Source organism: Argiope bruennichi, chromosome 1, assembly GCF_947563725.1.
Source record: "Argiope bruennichi chromosome 1, qqArgBrue1.1, whole genome shotgun sequence".
NCBI lineage: Eukaryota > Metazoa > Arthropoda > Arachnida > Araneae > Araneidae > Argiope > Argiope bruennichi.
This window is the reverse complement of record NC_079151.1, coordinates 67,163,856-67,181,359: the sequence shown is the minus strand read 5'-3', so window position 1 is coordinate 67,181,359 and position 17,504 is coordinate 67,163,856. Positions and strand designations below refer to the sequence as shown.

The 17,504-nt window shown below is 26.3% G+C and overlaps 1 protein-coding gene across 4 annotated transcripts in view; it reads right to left on the bottom strand.

The window, feature by feature from the left end:
- Positions 1 to 1,726: 1,726 nt before the first annotated feature.
- Positions 1,727 to 17,504, bottom strand: part of LOC129979982 (uncharacterized) — a 67,465-nt gene continuing 51,687 nt past the window's right edge. For all 4 annotated transcript variants that reach the window (XM_056090762.1, XM_056090764.1, XM_056090766.1 and 1 more), the window contains exons 6-19: positions 14,418 to 15,521; positions 13,991 to 14,073; positions 12,217 to 13,151; positions 11,449 to 11,635; positions 10,311 to 10,713; positions 10,109 to 10,192; positions 9,650 to 9,729; positions 9,398 to 9,530; positions 8,983 to 9,091; positions 7,366 to 7,441; positions 6,606 to 6,711; positions 5,703 to 5,819; positions 4,675 to 4,806; positions 1,727 to 3,937 (exon numbers count right to left, since the gene is read on the bottom strand). In XM_056090762.1, the coding sequence (XP_055946737.1) occupies positions 3,387 to 3,937; positions 4,675 to 4,806; positions 5,703 to 5,819; positions 6,606 to 6,711; positions 7,366 to 7,441; positions 8,983 to 9,091; positions 9,398 to 9,530; positions 9,650 to 9,729; positions 10,109 to 10,192; positions 10,311 to 10,713; positions 11,449 to 11,635; positions 12,217 to 13,151; positions 13,991 to 14,073; positions 14,418 to 15,521 (4,100 nt within the window). In that variant the 3' untranslated portion in view covers positions 1,727 to 3,386. The remainder of the gene's footprint in view (positions 3,938 to 4,674; positions 4,807 to 5,702; positions 5,820 to 6,605; positions 6,712 to 7,365; positions 7,442 to 8,982; positions 9,092 to 9,397; positions 9,531 to 9,649; positions 9,730 to 10,108; positions 10,193 to 10,310; positions 10,714 to 11,448; positions 11,636 to 12,216; positions 13,152 to 13,990; positions 14,074 to 14,417; positions 15,522 to 17,504) is intronic.

Below are 17,504 nucleotides of genomic sequence, written 5' to 3'. Positions count from 1 at the left end.
TAATATCATGGGGATAAATTATTAAAGATATCAAGCATTTTAAAGACTGATCTAATTTAATTATCCTAAACCGAAAATATTACTAGGAACGTGTTGTGTATAAATTTAAATATATTTGTGAATAAATGATTATTCTTTTTTCTTTCTTGTATACGTAGTATAGAGAAGGTACTGCAATCATCGAAAAATTCGAACTTGATATTTTAATGAATCCCCACGTTTTAGTCCTCCCCGTGTTCGAAAACTATATTTTTTAAAAACGTCTGTCTGTGACAGAAATAGCTAAAAAAAAAAAAAAAAAAAAAAAAAAAAAAAAAAAAAAAAAAACTTTGAGCTAGATGGATGAAATGTGGTATAAGGTCTTTACACCAAATTTGTAGATTTTATCAAATCTTCAGCAAAATTTCTTTAGAGAGTCTGTCAGCCTGACTGTTCGAATATAAATTAACTATAAAACGAAGAGAGCTAAATTGATGAAACTCGGTAAACATATTTAGATCTATATTGTAGACGCTTTCCGAAATTTGAACCAATTCCAACAAGAGGTTGCCCGTCTGTACTTTCAGAAATATGTAAATGCGACTCCTCAAACACGCAATGACTTAAATATATCAAATTAGTATGTGATTTTGTGATTACAAGCGTATTTGTGTATCACTTTTTGTTTCAATCGGTTGAGAAAAACGTTTTAAAACAAAAATTCGATTTTCGGACACTATTAACTGCATGCCAGGAATGAATCGCCGAAACTCTCGCTAAGGATCACACGATAGATTCAGTAAAAATGCTAAATTCATGCATAAGTTTAATATTTCGTAACTATTTGTCATGCAAGTCGTTCTCTAGGTTATATCAGCTTTATTAGAGAGTATGTGAGACCACTACAGCTTTTTTTTTTCGATCAGTTGTATCATACGTAGATTTTTTTTAAATATAAAAAAAATAAGAATAAATTCAGTTTTTTAGGAAATTTAATTTATTAATATATTTAATTTCGAAGAAGATCCTGTTGATCATATAGGACGATATTTGATTTAAATAAAGAATGCGTGCGTTATCTTCGTAACGGCAAAAATACTGCAGGGTGCGTTGCAGAGATTATTTTTCAATTATTTTATTACCAAGCAATTTCATAGTTTAAAATAAAAATGACAATAAAGCTATATAGATTAAAGTAATTTTAAGTTCCTTCAAATTTCGTGTTTTGAAACTATTTCTGTATTATATAAATTTAGCATTATAATTAATACTTTCAAACTAAATATTTTCTACTGTTATCTTTTAATGCATGTCAAACTTAAGGTTAAATCTTTAAAAAAAATTGGAATATTTGAGATTCGTATGAATTTTACATTACACAAATACTTCTCCACGTTGTTCCTGTTTTCAAAAGAAGTTAATGGTTCATTAGTTTGAGAAATTAAAAATACAAACCTTTCAGTTAAAAAATTACAAACTTTCAGTGTATTGAAATTAATTACTATGTGTAATTTTTATTTGCCTACCGTCGGTGATTTTGCCAATTTTTATTTGCCTACCGTCTTGCCAACCTGTCGGAAAATTTCTGCTGTCAACTTTGGATTGTTCTTTTACCCTCTTTGTCCATATCTTATTTTTTTGTTCAATACCACTTTTAAAATTTAAGACATTTTAATGACATTTGGTTTATGTAACTTGAAAGAACTGTACTTATGCAACAAATTTTATCACACAAATTTAGGAAAAGTCACATACTTTGAGGTTTATTGTTATGGTACATAAAAATTTACAGAACTCAAAGAACGTACATATTTTAGTTTCTTTGTAAAAAATAAAATCATTAAGAGGCTTTTATTATATATACTGTACATTATAGACATTCATAAAAGCGAATAGCATCTTAAGCACATGAAGAAATTACTAACAAATCAATAAAAGCAAACAGGACTTAAAACTCAACAGATAATAAAACTTTCTACCCCACAAGATAAATATTTATAAATTTGATATTTCCTATGTATTTACTTTACACATAGAACAAAACACTCCAAAAAAAATTTTTTTTTTTTTTTCTTTTTTGCAATTTTTTAACTTTGAAGACAGAAAGCAAGGTTTTAAAACATTTAATTCTGCTTCCCTTGGCACATTGTACAAAATGTAAATCTTGTACACTCAAAATAGTATTATTAGGTAACAAAGTCAGATCCCCCCCCCCCACAAAAACTAAGAAGGAAAATATGTAACTGAACAAACATATTTGGACTACTATATTTTCTCCTGTATTATAATATAAAAATGCACAGCAGCTTCAATTTTCTAACGATTATAATTGATGTACTCCAATCTTTTTATTTACAGAAGGCAAACTGATGTTTTTTTTAAAAAAATAAACTGTTGAAAACAAAATTTATTTCATCTTCATAAATTACTTACAAAAAAAAAAAAAAAAAAAAAAACTACCACAAAAATCTATCTCTTAAATGATTTTTTAAAAAAGTAAAAAACAAATCTGATATTTGTAAGTAAAAAGGGGAATTAAATCATTTATTCAATCAAAAATTGCTTCACCCCCCCCCCTTTATATATAGTAAGAAAACTCCACAAACAAAATTAAAATTTTTTTGAGAGTGGGTGTAAAATGTGGAAAGCATATTTTCATGCTGGACTTAAATCAATAACACTTAACAATCTGTTGATAAAGAAAGAAAATATCTAATTTGATTTAATTTTATTACTTTGCCCTTATTTCTTTCTCTCTTCGTAGCATGTTAATTTGATTTATGGGAATAAAATATGAATGAATGAACAAATAAAATAAGAAAGGAAAAAAATTGCAAGGATAAAATAGATTGCATCTATAAAAAAACATACCTGGAATGATCTAAAACGTATACTGAATATTAGTTGAAAAACTGAACTTCAAATTAAACTTGAAATGTTTTGAAACTTTCATATTATATTTAGTGGTGCACAAGATTTTCTACTATTTACTTAGTGTTGACAATCAAAAATTTATTATCAAATAAATAATTAAGGCATACAGTATATGCAATAAGTTTAAATACTTAAGCTTTGAACATAAATAAAAAATGTAAGATCTATTTGCACAGTATGCAGGGAAGCTATTTAATGAACCAAGCTTTCATTGAAACTAAGTTTTTTTTCTTCCTTTTCCTTAGAATTGTACAAGATTTTTTCCCAATCTGTAACTTGTATTTATATAAGGATGGTAAGCATAAGAATTTCAAAGACACTATTCTTCACTGTACATCTGCAATTATATCACACATGCATGCATACACACATAAAAGCCAATGCAGTAAACATCATATAGAAAAACAAAATTTATCATTTTTTTTTACATATCTTTTTAAGTAACCCCATTTCCCCCCAAAGTAAAATCTTCTCTAGCAAACTCTATTTTGTTCACTTTGAGGTAGATTTACAGTGCTGGAATGTTCTATGAGGTCTGTGCATGCTTTTGCTCTTGGTTGAATATCTTTGTAAGATTTGAGGTTGTTGTTACATGGAATGCAGTTCTCCAAGTCCTGAGGTGTTACATTTTTAGCATTTTTCCTTCGGTGCTTTCGCTTTTTGGAATGATGATGGTGGTGGTGGTGATGATGATGCCGGTGATGGTGGTGATGATGCTTGCGATGCTTGTCTTTGTATTTTTTATGACGCTTGGTTTTGGCCTCGCACTTATCCTTTACTTCTGACAAATCAACACGCTCAAGTTTAACTCGGCGAGAAGTCCTTCGCTTTGAATGCTTTCTTTGTCTCTTATCCAGCTTTCCACTATCTGTGCAGCTGTTCATCACAGAATAGGAGATGCTATTACGGTTTTCTGGTGTTTGACTAGGAGACAAAGAATAATCCATAAAACAACTATCATCACAAGACGATTCATTGATGCTTGCACAGCTAGATTCTTTGGATTCATTTTCATTACTTGCATCTAAAAAATAAGTAATAAAGACTTTAGTTAATTCAAAGAGTTGTAAATATAAATACCTAGATCACAACATGAAATTCTCATTAAAAAAAAAGTTGTGGTGGTGGGAATTTATTTTATTTTTAGTATAGAGAGATAACCATTAAATACTGAGTTATATTTAATATTGTAATGTTGATTATATTATTTATAAAATAATTATATTATTTTGAAACTATTTTCATAGATAAACAAAAATACAGTTATAATTTTTTTTTTTTATATAACTGTAAAAGTTTTCTAAAGTTTTGTCTGCTTTAGCCTGATTTCAATAATATAAACAATAAATTCTTATCTACAGTAGCATGATTTTGACAATTAATATTGAAAAAGTTATTTATAATGCCGTATTTCACAAAACTGGATAACCCATTTGCTTATTAAAATGCACCAGAAAAAATCTGCTAGGGACAAAAAAATTTAAGTGCAATTTTTTTCTTTTTAATCTTTTCAATAGAAAAACATAAATGCCAGTATAAATTAAGTTGCTGAAAAAATATTTGATTCATAAGTATTCTAATATATATAAAAAAACACTATGCTATTTTGTACTAAATATTTTAAAATGGGCTATTTGACAGTACAAATTAGTGCACAGTTTTACTGATAGAAAGAAACAGGCTAAGATAATATATATGATTATATAAGTCTGACAACACATTTCTAATAAATACATTATTAATGTATATTTTGGAACTTACCACTATGTTTGATATTTGAACGCTTTGGAGTGGAACATTTTAGTTTCCGGGATCTTCCTCTACTACTTGTTCTTTGTTTGCTATAACAGCCACTTAATTCATTCTCATGATCAGTCTTAGTAACCCTTTCAACTGAAAGATAAAACATTCATCCATCAAATTTTTATTTTTTAATTTAAAGTCAACAACTTTATGTTTCTATTATTTGATAAATCAGGTTCATGTAAAGGTATAAAAATACACCATACATTATTTTTATATGTATCCTTTTTTTTTTTAAAGCTTTTATCCAATAATTATTAGTTTTGATATTAATTGCAAAAAAGTTAATACTTAAATTTCAAAGTAAGCATTTAAATATTTAATTTATCCTTAACATTCCTCATCCCTTGAAATATAAAAATAGGAAGTCATAAGATAAGTAAGCAGTATTGCTTCTCTGGAAGATACAAAGATGGCATATGTACTCACCACATTTCCAATTACAGATTTACCTCTTACAGGAAGCTTTAGTACATGGGCTATTAGATAACAGACCCCAATTTACTATTTGTAGTGATTCAATCATGCAGTATTTTGTATACTAATTCTAGGTAAAATTCTTTCCTTTTTAATTAATATATCCAAGATATATTTTTTCCCCTTTACAATTCATTTATAGCTTATAGCATAATGATTTTTATTCAATGAAATTAATATTTTATAAATTAGTTTCTGTAAATAAATGCTTTACATTTTTTAATAATGTCATATTTTAATATTCAATACAAACAAAAATTTCACATAAGCTAAAATAGCTTTAACTTTAATTTTATAACTTAGAAAACATATCTACAACTTTATCACAACAATATTAATATTGCAGTATATAAATAAATTTTTTGTTACATAATTCATGAAGGAAAATACCACTAAAAATATGAAATTACAAGCAATTAAAGTAAAATACAACGGTTCCAGTTTTGATTAACAAATGGAATTTTACTAAACATAACATAAATCTTTTAATCATCACATAAATAACTTACTTGGAATAATATCTTCTGGTATTAATCTCACATTCTTTGTTGGAATTTGACCTGAATCACCATCATCAAAGAGAACAAAGACCCTAGGTTCTGACCAGTCTGCACTTGGACAAGGAGCTAAAAATAATTTCAACATTTCTAATAAATTTTTAAAATTCAAATAAATTGATTATTAAAATATTATAATTTTTCTAAATAACCTAATTATCAATTGAAAATATATTAAATATAAATTAATTGAATTTTTATTACTAAATATAGGCATTAAAAAATATGGCACAATCCCCTTCCTATTAATGGAAATGGAGTAGACATAAATCAAAATATAAACAGTCTGAAGGATTTATATTTTATCTTACTGATCTCAGTTTTCTGATAAACAGCTGTGCATTTATATACTCTTGTCAGGCTTCGCCTCAAAAATATCAGGAATTGTTTTATATATTTTTTAAAAATTAACATTGCTGTATATTTTCTAAAATATAAAACATTTTTATAGGAAATATCTTTAGTAAAATAAAATATTATTAAATAAAATTTAATTTTATCAATTTAACAATTAGTTTTATATTTCACAATAATCATTACTAATTTATGTGAATTGTTTTCATTAAGGACAGCTTACTCTTGAATACACTTTGAGGAATTTACTCACTAAAAAACTGAAATCGGATATAATGAAAGGATATTTTTGTAAACAAATGTATCAATATTTATATATTTTAATATATACAGCTAATTAAAAGATTAGAAAATGTTTTACTTTCACGTTTCAATGTGACATCCTTTTTTCTAATAAGGATTAAAAAAGATGCTTGAATATTATTTCAAACTGCTTTTTAAAAATTATAATAGTTGATAAAATTTAGTCAAAATTATTATTAAAAGAAAACTGAGCATTACCTTTTCCAATAACACCAGGATAAAGACATCGATATTGTTGACTCCAGTAAGCACAAACTCGAGTACCTTCTGGAAGTTCTGAAGTGAGAGGTTTGGACTCCACAATCTAGAAAATATTTTATTGTTTAAGAAATAACTTGATAAAAATATATTTAACTCAAAGGTAAAATAAAGATTCAACACAATTCTTTATCTTTTGAAGAGCATACTGAAGTTATTTTTTTAAGTTTGAGACATAGAGATAGCACATATGTTCATATGTAATCTTGCAAATTAATTAAATTACTATTTAACCAGAATTTTTTTCCATTATTGCTACAGTGTAGCTGTAAATTGTCCATATTGATTTTTTAGGCTATTAAAAGATTAACATGGGATGCATTTTTTAAGCCTTTGCTTTGTTATTTGAGACAAGTAAAAAAAAAACTGAATTTAATTATTGATGGCAACAATAATAATTTCTGCAAGCCAAAATGTAAAAGATACTTAATGCTCAGTTATTTACATTAATTCTTTAAAGAAAACTCTCTTTGCCATTTTTATTGAAGGCGAAATCAGAATCTGTCTCATATAATAGAATATAAATATATATTACACAGTTGAAATAATTCTATTCTAATACATTTAGGAAAAGCTCTTTCAGAATCATATAAGGTTAAGAAAGAAGATTAAATTTCTCAAAGAACTACAAACAAATCTGAAATATTACAGGATATTTATTACATTTATCTATATGAAGACATTAATTATTTAAACTTACAGCTTGAGTAAGGAGTTCTTCTCGGGTAAACATATGGAGTCTATTTCCTCTCTGTCCATCTAAAACTATTCCAAATCTGAAATATGAAAAGTTGCTTGTAAATAAAATGTTTATAATTAAAAATTAAATGTAACAGTTGAGTGATGAAGTAGTGAATGTAAAATTACAATTCATAATTCATTTATAAAATTTTAGATCATAAAAAAAAAATAGAAATTCTGAAATTAGCATATTTAGTCTTTAATTTCTATACACAGAAATGCATAATTTTAAATTTTCATTAAAAATCCCATCTTTTGAGAACACATAAAAAGTATTATTTTTACATATATTAGCATCATTAAAGGCATTTTTTACAGTATTACCCGACTTTTCAACCAGTTTTTTCACATACTATATTGACTTTTTAAGCAATTAAACAATTAATATGGAATGTATTTTTAAAAATTTCATCTTGTTGTTCATTACAACTAAAAAAATTCAATCTGTTTGCTACAAACTGCAAATGTTTCAAATAAAAAAGCAAAAGTGAGATGATTATAAAGCAATTAACCAAAGAAAACAATTTTTAAAATCTTAATTTTAATACTTGCAAATGCATGTGATTGAATGTTTTGATAAATGAGTGGATTTAAATATAATATCAAAATATTATCAACAATTGTGCATTAAATTTTTTAATTTAATAAAATATATCAAAATTCTTTTTAAAAAAACTGATAATTTTTTTAACTCACACACAAAATAAATAAAATAAAAGGTTGTCTCACAAAAATAATTTTTGTGAGAACAATGTTTGGGGAGATATGATTACCAATTTGCATAGTTAAGTCATAGCAATTACACATCTGGCAACAATTAAGCCTATTTTTACATTCAATTAAACTTTGTTTGATTCTTATTTCTTGATTTCTTTTACATCTTGCTTTCTGTGACTGAATGGAATTTTGAGATATGTGCAAGAACTCCCCAAAGCATTTATAATAATAATTTTAAGCTCCATTAATTAGCAAATTGTGGGATTAAGCATAGGTTTAAAAAGTTCAATGAATCAACTGATAGGTTCCTATAACAATTTATTTACATTTGACTGTTGCCTATCAGCAATAAGTAATAAGAGAAACTACTGTGCATCATTATGTTAACTGTGTTACATTATGTATATAGATTTTTTTTTTTTTAACTAAGTAAATAATGTTTAAATTAGTCTTGAAGAAACTAAGATTAAAAACTGGGCAATTTAAAGAACAACAATGATTCTTCATAAATGATATATATTACTAGTTCTAAGTATCTATACCTAACTAATAAACTAAGAAAAGAACCTGCTAAATTGTAATAATTTGAAATAATATTAACCAACATAATAATGAAACAGTTTTTAATTCATTCATATTAAAATTATTAAATGTATAGAATTTAGGAAATTTCTATAAAAATTTTAAAAACCAAGAGTAGAAACTTCATCCTCTCTTGCAACATCAATATGACAAGATAACTTGACCAAATTTTATTGAAATTCTCTATGTTTCAATCTAATCAATTTATATAGTTTGAAAAAATATCTCATTATAATTATTCTTCAACTCAATTAAACTGAAATTCATTATAACTTACTTTTTTGGAGCATTGCACTCTTTGATGAAACCAGCATAAAATAAACCGTCTTCTAAAGCCAATAATCTTTGCCTTTCAACTAAATGCTCTGTGCTCAATAGACTGGGCTCTGAAAATAAGAAAAACTGTCGTTAAGTGACTGAGAAATAAAACAGAAACCAACAAAGATTAATTCCGGACAAAAAAAAGTAAAGATCAAAAATATTTTTAAAACATATCAAAATTATATATATTTTTTTCAAAGAAAGGAACACTTAAGTAATGATATTTTTAAGGATAATTTCATAATTCTTTAAAAATAATTCTTTCATTTTTTTTTTACATTCTTCAAATGAAATTTAATATATATGATTTTTAAAGTAAAAATCTCTATTTTCTTCAAATGATTATTTTTTATTTAAAAGAAAAAATTTACCTGGATATCCAAAAGGACCTTCACCAGAAGATTTAGATGTATCAATATTTTTTAACAATTTATTTCCACTCTTAGTTTCATCTCCTAAATGGCATTTCATTAAAGCAATATATAAATCATCTGGAACACCATCCTGAAATAGAGTTATTCATAATTAATCACTATTTTTTTAATGTAACTTATATGCCATGTTATAATTATTATATAAGCATCATATAAAAGTTTTCAGATAATCCAAATAGCATTCCATACCTTTAAATTATCATCATCAGATGTAGTACCAGATGTATCAAATAATATTCTACTTCGCAGCTGTTTTGCAATTATAGTTTCTACAAAAGACAATATTTTTAACGTTAATGTGATATTCCATTACATACATAAAGCAGAAAGAATTTTTATTAAAAATAATACATAAAAGAAAGAAATTAATATCAAAAAATAAAGATATATGATAAATTTTTTTTATAATTTTCTTTAAATATTTTATAAAATGTTTATATTTTTCAGAACAGAAAAAGCAAACATAACAAAATTTTACATACTGTGAGTATAATTTGTGATGCATACTGTGAATATATTTTTTACTTTTTCAATGAATTTTTATTTATATATTAAATTTTTTAGTTGACATAAATTATTTAATGATTATAATAATTTACTATTGTATAGCAGCTACTTTCAATAATATAAAAAAGAAAAAATAATTACCACTCATTTTGCTCTGTTTTGATGGTATATATTTCTTAGGATTATCAGATTTCCTTTTACTGGATATGGTTTTTGAAACAAATGCTACAAAAATTTTTAAAAAATATTTCAGAAAAACAAGAAATAAATTCAGAATTATGATTTTAAATTTCTTAAAAAAAAAAAAAAAAAAAAAAAAAAAAAAAAAAAAAACCTGTATTACCTGTTATCTCAGTTGATTCAATCTTTTTATTTGGATTCTGGGACGAGTGACGTAAAGAATAAACTTTGGTGCCTTCTGAAAGACGAGAAGATTTTTTTGAAGAACTTTTGTTCCACAAAGATGATTTTGAGCCTGATGATGCAGAGGCATTAGGTGAGCAATTCAAGGCTGATTCTTGGTATTTTTTCAGGTTGCTAGATTTACTTTTAGAATTTCTTTTTATACTTTTTGATTCTTCTGACATTTCCAATAGTTTAGAGCTGGATTTTGATTTCCCTAAATTTCTCCTAGTGACTCTTCTTTCCAAACATGTTGGCGAGATTTCTTCAGAACACTCTCTTTTAATGGATGAAATCCGTGGGCTGCGCTTTGTTTTCATATCCACTACGTTTTCACATTCAGTCTGAAAAATTAATAATGATAAGTATAAATAAATATTATGTTTATTAATTAATTTTTATATGCAAAAAATTATAGAATATAAGAAGCTATAAAGAAATAGTTATAAAATGTTTCAGGAAAAAATAAATGAATAATAAAAAGTGATTTACTAATTTGACTTTTAGTTGAACTATTGAATTAATAAACAGCAACAACTACCCAAAAATAAAAATTATAAGGTTTGGAATGAATTGTTTCATTTTCCAGAAAAAAACAGAGAGCAATTAAATAACACACAAAAAAAAATCTTAAGTAAGTAGCAGAATAAAAATTATATAACATTAATGATGTAAGATATCAAATCTGAGTTCAATTTTGCGATTTAAAACAAGATTTTTGATAACTTTTTAATAATTACATAAACTTCAATTGATTTATATGCAAAGAAAATAGAAAATTTTAAAATGCTTGCTAAAATAAGTATGATTAATTACACATGAAATGTCTACATTTCTTTAGAATGACAAATAAATAAAAGGAAAATATAAAAAGAAATATAAAAATTTTTTCATTTTCTTAAATTTGATTTTTTCTTTCAAAATATTTTATTCATATTTTAATATATAACTGACATATATATTTTATATCTTTGATATTTAATCTTATGCCTTAGAAAAAAATTATATAAAGTGGAATCATTATCAGCGTCTTTCCTTTTTATTTTGAAATTTTAAAGAAATGTTTATATAAAAAATACCTTGTAATTTGAATCGTCAAGCCTTTCATTTACAGTTTCCATTTTTTCAGCTTCATGATCACTGTTCATAGAACAAAAAGAACTGTTTCTGTTCTCATCTGTTGTGCATGAGTTGTTTGAAAATGAGCTGTCATCAGAATTATCTTTTGCCGCCTTTTGCTTTCCTTTCAAATATGAATTAGCAAACCTAAAATAAAATAATTGTTTTTAATAATGGAAGTACAATGATTATTTTTTATCTTTTAAAAAGTTCTTTAATGTTTATGAATTGAAATTTCCTAGAAATTAATGAAGAAATTAAGCATACAAAAAAATTTTAACAAAAAAATGATGAAAATCAAACATACAAACCAAGGGATGATATAATATGCAAAAAGGATTTACAACTGTTATCACTTATTTCAGACTCTTATATAAAATTCTAAATGCATTTAATTTCAACCAAATGGAGAACATAATGGGAGAGTAAAACAATTATTACTAAAAGGGGAAAATAGTTAATAACTACACAAATAACAGATAATTAAATATTAGATAGTAAATAGTATTTTATAATTATTAAATTACACCATCTTTGCTCATCTTTATAAAAATATTATGCATTTAGAACTTAAACATACAAACTATTCTGTTATAGAAATTAATTAAAATAAAATATTAAAAAATTGGATGGGAGGAAGAACTAAATTAATCCTATTCAACAACTGTATTAAAAATATATGAAAAGAAGCTGAATTTAAAGAAATATTAAATAGAACATTTAATTACCTCTTTTTAGGTTTCAAACGGGACAGTTCTTTTTGCTTTTGTTTATATTTCTTCCTCAATTCAACAAGCCTATTTTGAATTTCAGATACAGAAGTTTTATAGGAATTCTTGGAAATATCAGAGACTTGTTTTGACTGATCTTCTGATAATATTTTGCATTCTTTCACCTCAGGATAGTTGCAATTTAAACTTCCATCAACAGTTTCTGACTTAATGTTATCAAATTCAGATACTAAACGTTGTCCTGCTATTACAGACAGGAGGTCTAAACCACGGATATTAATCTTTTTTAATGAATTATAGGTAGAGACATGCTCATTAGAAACATCTTTAGAAACTTCACAAGGATTTATAAGTTTTTCCTCTATATATGAAGAATGGTTCAAATTGTGATCAGACTTTTCAAAGGATATTACTTTCTCAATGCCATTTAATAACATATTAAGTCCATGGTTTTCATTGTATGCTATTTCCTGATCTTGGACAGTTTCAACCTTTACAATTATTTTTCCATCTTCTCTCACTTTTATTTCCTTTTCAGAGGTTTTAGAGTCACCCTGACCAGAGAGTTCACAAGGCTTTGATAAAATTGTACCATTTTTCCTTTCATCAAAACATTCAACAGGCAGCATTTCAGATTCACTGACTGATTCAGTCTCACTGATTGATTCTTGTTTAATAGATATAGTTTTACATGGAGATCCATTCTTGCAATCTGATTTGAAATCTGAATCATCATTTTGTAATAAAACTGGTTTTTCAGTACTGATTTTCAAATTTTCAGGCAGTAAATTGGGTTTCTTTTCTTCCTCATCTAAAATAATGGTTTCACATCTCAGAGTAGGTGGTGATACAAGAGGTGATTTCATTCTTTTATGCTCCTCAGGATCAGAATCACTTTTACAAAATCCAATGCCTGGTTCTATTTTAGTTTGCTATAAAATTAATAAAATAAGAATGAGATCTTTATAAATAAAAATAATTAGAAAATTGTAATTTAATATCTTTACTATTTAATTGCATACCTCTTGCTAGTATTTCATGCATCATCATAGTCATCATTATAATTCAGAAGCAATTTATTCTTTTCTCAATATTATACAAAAAGAAATATTTATTAAGGTTGGTTTTAATTCTTAACATTTGAATAAGAAATATGTAATATTATTCACATGTAAATAATAAGATTCATTCCCTTAGCATTAGCTTAGAGAGTTGATAAATATAGTTTTTGTTTTAATTTTTAAAAGTAAATCTGAGATTTGTGTTATAATATGATTATATACATTGATCATTGCATATATTATTTAAATATTGACATTCAGCATTAATAAAAACATAATGTCTATATAACATTGAATTCAATATGCAAGTGAAAAGCGATCAAATAAAGCACAAAAGGAGAAAAAAGAAACTGGAACAATTTTTAATTATAATATATACTTACTTATAACAAGCATAGTAACTTATTTGCTGTTTATAAAAAAAATAACAAAAACCTTTGTGAACTATTCATTTAAAAAAAAAAATTGCATTTGGGATACATTTAATTTTTTGGGGCATGCAAAAGCAAATTTGAAGGACTTGAGATGTTATATGTGACATTGGCGAAACAATTGTATGGGTTTCATTATGATACATCAAATGTACCCAAAGGGTTAATAAATTACAAATACATAAATGTCTTTATAATATACTAAAAGCATTCATAATCCAATTAGATGTAAATAATCGTTTTGAATACTTTTATAGGTGAACAGAAAAGGTTACTAACTTTTAAGCATAGAGGTTCTGAAGTGGGGATGGGTTGATGAGCACTTGATTTTTTCTCAGATGAATGCCTTGCTTCATATTTAGCTGTAAAAATATTTTTTTTAACAAATAGTTAATAACTAGTATATTTCAAAATAATATAAGAACTTCTTAAAAGCAAATAAATGATAGCAATAAATATTTTAACTCATGCTTCAGTAATGCAAGCAATCAAAAAAAAAATTTAAAATTTGTTGACATGAAGCTAAATTATCCTTATGCTTAAACTGTTGATCAAAAAACACTAAATTACAAAAAGTGTTAGAAAACTATTATTTCATATAAATGTCAAAAAATAAAGCATCTGCATGCCTTATTAGAAATGAGACATATAGCTGATAAATTATGGCAATTATTTTAAGTAAATTAATTAGACACTTATAATTCACCTGATGAATTTTTTGTCTGTACACCAATTATTTGAACTTCATCATCAGTTTCAAAAGTTTTACAGTTCTTAGCAAGAGAAGGAGGGTGAATGTTACTCTGCAATGTCCCAGCTACTTTTACAACTTCAATATCTTGAGGGGCAGTTTGAGCAACAGATATTAAACCTTCATAAAGAGCTGGGGAAACACCAGGTGGATTCCGAGATGGTGGCTTGGCTGCTTCAGGTGACTGGAAGTAGCTGTCCAAGCTAATAGTAGGCAATTCATTATAATGCCATGGTTTACCAAGAGAGCAAGAATTTTGATAAATGTTATTATGATAGCTAGCACTTGGCCTGAGATCTGAAGGTAAATCTTTATCAATGAGAAATGGACCTGAAGTTGTATAAGAAGAAGCCATACAGCTTGGTGCAGTGGAAGAACAGCTAGATAGAAAATATTTATCACTTGGCTCAATTTTAGGATGTAAAACTGAGGTAGGGATGTTGAACACATCAGAGTTTTTATATTCTGGTCCCTGAATCAATACAGAACTTTTTGAGATGTTCTTTTGAAATTTGCAATCAGAGTGAACACTTTTTTCAGGTTTCACTTTACATATGTTTGACTTATGCTTGTAATGTTCTTTGATCAACATTACGCCATCTTTATCTACTCTGGCTGCATTTGAGTTCGGCATCCCATTGTGGAAATCTTGTCCACTTTGATAATTTTGTTTTTTAGGTGAAAAATTGGCAAGGCTATAACTATTTGGTGACTGATATAGATGCTTGGATTTATTACCACTCATATGTGGACTATTTTTATGTTCAATCTGAAATTGTCTTTCATTACTCTTTTCAAAATTTTTACTGTGCACAGAATTGATGTTTTCACTTTCGTAATGCGAAAAATAGACATTTTTTAGAGGTGAAGCATTACAGTTTTCCTGATTTCCAGGCATGGATTTCGTTCTGTGGATGTTGTCCTGAGATGAACTATGAAAATTCAAATTATTTTTCATTGTATGAGATGGTGAAAAACAAGATTTATCTGTGGATGGATGTACACTTGAGCTGCTTCTGATATCAGGAGCACATAAATATGGTTCATGGCCTGAAGATACTAAAAAAAAAAATGAGGAAAGAGTATTGTTAAATATAAATAACATTAATACCTATGGAAATGAAAAAATTTCATAAGGCATAGTATATTATCAAACCAGTGGATATGTACATTTAAACTGAATAAACACTTATTAAGATGGGAAGCGCTGCACCTCTCTAACTTTTATTTTACATTCCTCTACTTGTTCTGATAGTCCCCATCGATTTTGAAGCAGACTTCAATCTGATCACACATGCAAGTACATGAATACAAGTGGAACATTCCATACAGCACATATATTATCATGAAATATCTGCAAATTATCCCTTCATAGCAATATGTGACAATTTTGTAATAATTAAGGAAAGAAAGTTCAACGGAAAATGACTTTCATGTATCAGATATCAACAAAAACGATAGAATACAGTGACCATAAAAATATTATTTTGAAATTGATGAGCAGGACAATCCAATTCATAAAGAAGACAATGGTTTAAATTTAGACACAAATTAATGAAATGAAGAATTTTTCATTATTGAAAAAAAAAAATCCACAGTGTAAAAATTGAAAGGATGGGCAAAATTAAAGTTCTGTTTAAAATTTGAAAATCAGAATAGTGAAATATATGAATATGCACATTCAAAATACATCTGCTACAATGAACCAATTAACATAAAGCGAAAATAAAATATATCAAGAGGAAATATTGGCTTTTATTTTCATTTCGACAAAAAAACAAAAAAAACGGGGGGGGGGGGGGGTATAGTTTAACCTTACAGAAGAAGCTTGAGAAAATAATAATAATGGGATTAAAATTTTACATTACTCAATGAACTCGGAATATGTTTAAGTTTTGATAGAGTTCAATAAGATTAGATGACAAATGAACACAACAAACTCCAAAGGAAACAGGTAAATTAATATCTAGTAGAGAAATGCTCATATCTTCCTATGACAATTCCATAAATAATTTCTTACCTGGATACCAACTAACTATTCATAAAAAGCTTCAACTTTTTCATGAGTGATGTTCTTTCATTCAGTACTACCTAGCAGTGAGATTCTAATGGCATCAAGATAGTTGTCATAGTAGAATCTTAGGATTTTTTAAACATAACAGCTGGAAGCTTATTGCAAAATCTAATCTTTTAACATTACTCATGATGATGTTCATCAACTTGTTATACTAAATAAAAAATATCATCGAAATTTATTAAATGATAATCAATATAGCTGTTTATAACTGCTATATTGATTATCATTTAATAAATTGGCTTAAAAATTTGGGCTTAAATTTTTCATTTGCTTTCAGAAATTTTTCATTGGCTTAAAAATTTCTTAGCACTGATCAAACAGATCGATTTTAAAAAGATTTTTTAAGATACAAAAGATTTTTGATACAAAGTCTTAAAAAAACCTGAAATACAACAGGGATTGATGCTGTAGCAGGTTTTGCAATTACACAAAAAACACAGAAGATTAATTTGTGTAGTGGTGATATTTTATACTGTTTTAAATACTAGTCTGCACGAATTCAGCTAGATTTTTTTTAGGGAAATCTAGTTGTTACACTTACAAAGCAACAACTTCAATAATGCATGCAGATAAAAAAAAAAAATACTGCATCTGTCAAAATGCCTGCATATGGAAGTTATGGTCCTCAAACAAAACTGAACTGCAAAATAATAATAAGAATAAAATAAAATGGGGACAGAGTAATCTTTATGGAAAAGCTAATAACAAATACATCACTAGTATTTGTTCAGAATATCAAAAAGTTTCTTATGAAATCTACCTACCTGGGAAACATACCAGTCAAATATGTAGTGAAATAAATTAGGGTGAAAGTGAAGAATTAAACAATAAAATACATATGTCGATTTGATCTTATCAAAGGAAAATTCATTTATACTTTGATTTTCATTTTTGTTGAAAAAATAAGTTCCTATATTTGCTCTTTTCCTTTTAAAACACCTATTAGATCTCATACATAAATTTAT